We start from the raw sequence: 3,719 nt of genomic DNA on the forward strand, positions 1-3,719 counted from the left end.
ACCTGCTGAAAGACTTCCGATAAAATCAATTGAACGTTTAAATCTCGTGTGGCACATCGGAATATATCTGAGTTTAAATTCCTATAGCCTGTTAATTTAATTTACTACACATTTCTTTAGTCGCTCTGAACGTTAGCTGAAATACGAATGTCTTGTTCTGTCACTAGTCTTGTCAAATGTTCCCACACTGCGGAGGAAACCCTCTGTGTTGGATCCGACATCCACTCCCTGAGCCCAGCCTACACCGCTCACCTCCATGCTTGTGAATAAATGCTCTCTTTGCATTCACCCGCTGTCCGCATTTCCTACTTTTTTCAAATGCAAAAACATGCAATGATTGGGGTCGTTAGCACCTCTTCCAAACTCTTAAGGAAATTCTTTATTCTCTTCATTCATTGTCGCCGGTGTTGCAGCCGCTGCTGCTCAAAATTCTTCCCACCATCGGCTAATCCTGCGGGAATAAATAGACTTCAATTCATGCTTCACATTCGCAGCTTGGATCTACACGGTGGGTTGTAGAGCGGAAATATCAAGGCATGCATTTCAGCATCAAATAAACAAGGTGAAAACGTTTAATCCGTACGACAAAGTGTCCAAGTAACATGCACGAAAACCGGTTTAAATTAAATAGTAGAAAAATCAATTATTGTAAAATTTCATAATTTAAAAAACAAACGTTAAAACATAAAATAACTTAAAGGAGGATTCCGTGAACTTAGCTGTCGCCGTTTTCATTCTGCAGCTTTCAACAGAGTTTGCATTAGCAAAGTTAAAGGTTTGGATTGTTTTTACGCAGCCACGTTAATGCGCATCAGATCTTTGAATCATGCAGGCCAATTTTCTCGCACCACCCACCCCCTCCTCCTCCTCCCTCTGCCACCGCTAAACGGTCTATGACGGACGAACACAGAAATCAGCGGAAAGCAGCATTGCTGATGTCCCATTGTTGACAAATCCATGAAACAACTCCAGTTTGCATGGTTTAACAGAGGGTGGAGGGAGGGAGGAGAGAAGAGGAGAGGGGGCGTCTGTCGTCACCAAACCACGTGTCCTGCACTGATAGTATATCTTATACTGGGAAAAGTAATCTATCAGACAGTCCTTTTAAAAGCTTGGCCTTTAAAAGCAGCATGTGTCACCTCGACTTGGTTCTCCAAATATCACTCCTATAGGAAATATACGCACAGAGAAGGGACGTCGGGGCAACATCTCCAAACAACTTCGAGGCGAGAATAGACGCTTTACATAGGCCTGCTCACTTACCGAGTGGAGAAATATTTGTAGAAGTTGAAGTTTCTCTTTGGCTTGACTGGCTTGCTGCCGGTTCAGTCGCGTCTAGATTTTTGGAGACACTCGATCTCTTGACAGAAGAAGTCCAGCAGACACGTCGTGACCGCGCTGGTCTCACCCACCCATCACACCCGGTTGCTCGGTTGTTTTGGCCCCGGTAGACTTTAAAAGAAAAGAAAAAAAAACTTGCGTAAGTAAGCCGTGAGATGACCCTGTCTGGAGGCAGCGAAAGAGCCAGCGACATGTCCGGCCAAACTGTGCTCACAGCAGAGGACGTGGATATCGACGTGGTGGGCGAGGGAGACGAGGAGGGCATGGAGAGGGTGGACAGCGACTGCGACAGCCCCGGGGGAGGCATTCTGCACGACCTGCGAGGAGAAACAGGCGACGAGGAGCTGGAAGATGAGATCGAGGTAGAAAAGGAGGAGATGGGGTCCGGCGGAGGGAGCCCGTGCTGCGAGAGCTCCGGGGAGGGAGACACGGGCACCGGAAAGGGAGAGGGTCAAGACCAGAGCGCATCGGCGGGCGGTGCCATCCAGAAGCCCAAAAACAGCCTGGTAAAGCCGCCTTACTCCTACATAGCACTCATCACAATGTCCATCCTCCAGAGCCCGCAGAAAAAGCTCACCCTCAGCGGGATCTGTGAGTTCATCAGCAACCGCTTCCCGTATTACCGGGAGAAGTTCCCGGCGTGGCAAAACTCCATTCGCCACAACTTGTCCCTCAACGACTGCTTCGTGAAAATCCCCCGGGAACCTGGCAATCCCGGCAAGGGCAACTACTGGACCCTGGATCCCGCTTCGGAAGACATGTTCGACAACGGCAGCTTCCTCAGGAGGAGGAAAAGGTTCAAGAGAGTTCAGCCGGACATGCTCAGGGACCAGACTGCTCTCATGATGCAAAGTTTCGGTGCGTACAGCCTTGGGGGCCCCTACGGGAGGCACTACGGGATCCACCCGGCTGCTTATACCCACCCGGCGGCTTTGCAGTACCCGTACATCCCCCCTGTAGGTCACATGCTGCCCCCGGGGGTCCCTCTCCTGCCCTCGGCAGAGCTGAACAGAAAAGCGTTCAACTCCCAGCTCAGTCCGAGCCTTCAGCTTCAGCTCAACAGCCTTAGCACGGCGTCCATGATCAAATCAGAGCCTTCAAACAGACCCTCTTTTAGTATAGAGAACATCATCGGGGTCTCCAGCGCCTCCTCGTCCTCACCTGCTCAGGCTTTCCTGCGGCCTCCGGTGACCGTTCAGTCAGCCCTGCTGAGCGCGCAGTCCCTGTCTCTGAGCCGGACGTCAGCCGCTATCGCTCCCATCCTCAGCGTACCGTCAAATATTCTTTCTGGACACGTTTTACCGTCGGCGACGGCGGCGGCAGTGTCCAAATGGTCTTCACAGTGACTTCAAACTAAGAGAAAATAAACTCTTATTTTTATATAGAGACATTATTACTGGGGGAAGTGTGAACAGCACAAATCAATAGACAACACTGGACTCTGTAGCCATGTAAAGACTGTTGAAACAGAGAAAAAAGGAGATATTTCTGTACAGGTAATATTTGTAAATATTTGTTAAAAAAAAAGAAAAAGAAAAAAAGAAAAGAATGATTTTACCTGTTTGACTTTTACCTGTCTTTTTTTCATTTGTTCCTGTTTGAGATCTGTGATAATTATTTTACATTTTCTTTTTGTATTGGAAGCTCAACTGGAGGGCCCTTATAATGAAAGAAGTCAAATATATGTAATTCTATGTAGCTATATTGTGTTGTAAACTGAATTTATTTGTAAATAAATCTAAGAAATAATTAAAATCATTATTAACATTCTGAAATTGTTTGATAACAGATTTAATGAAAAACATATTTTTGATGTATATACATATCCCCTAACACTATCCAAACATTCAAAAAAGAAAGAAAAGGAAAAGTTACTTTGATGTGTAAATATAAAATTGTCTTGAGAAAGTTTTTTCATCTTATAAATATAATATGCTTAAATTCTCTAAGTTATTTTCAGGCTTAATAATTATTAGAATCTTCCAGTCCACGATGTTAAAAGTCAGTATTTTGAAATCTACCTTTTAATATTAATTTTAATTTGGCGTAATACCATCATAATTATATTTACCGAGTAGGCTAACGTTTGTACAGAACAGTTAAACAATCAACCATATTAACCCTTTTCAGTGAATCTGTTTTTTATAAACTTGTAATTGCAACTTTATTGTGAGATCTTAGAGAAACGCTTTTGGAATAATCTTTAAATTAAATGAGAATTCCTGCCGAAGGTAAAAAAAAAATAAAATAAAAAATAAAGTAATAAGAGTTTAATTAAGAAAAATTACCTATTTATATGGACAATAGGCTAAATTTAAAGGACAGATGAAAAGTGGTATGGAAAAATACGTGTCATGGGCTATTTAGTGCAAATCCAA

At 44.0% G+C, this 3,719-nt stretch overlaps 1 protein-coding gene across 1 annotated transcript; it reads left to right on the forward strand.

Annotated features, from left to right (window-relative positions):
- The first annotated feature begins 1,131 nt into the window (after positions 1-1,131).
- Positions 1,132-3,049, forward strand: foxd3 (forkhead box D3). Its single transcript, XM_046049879.1, has one exon. The coding sequence runs from the start codon at positions 1,497-1,499 to the stop codon at positions 2,685-2,687; it is 1,191 nt and encodes a 396-aa protein (XP_045905835.1). The 5' UTR covers positions 1,132-1,496; the 3' UTR covers positions 2,688-3,049.
- Positions 3,050-3,719: the final 670 nt, after the last annotated feature.

The sequence above is a fragment of the Micropterus dolomieu genome, linkage group LG05, assembly GCF_021292245.1.
Source record: "Micropterus dolomieu isolate WLL.071019.BEF.003 ecotype Adirondacks linkage group LG05, ASM2129224v1, whole genome shotgun sequence".
NCBI classification, from domain to species: domain Eukaryota; kingdom Metazoa; phylum Chordata; class Actinopteri; order Centrarchiformes; family Centrarchidae; genus Micropterus; species Micropterus dolomieu.

What these genes read in the sequence shown, in the direction of transcription:
- foxd3 (XM_046049879.1), top strand. Translation starts at nt 1,497, where the DNA reads ATGACCCTGTCTGGAGGCAGCGAAAGAGCCAGCGACATGTCCGGCCAA.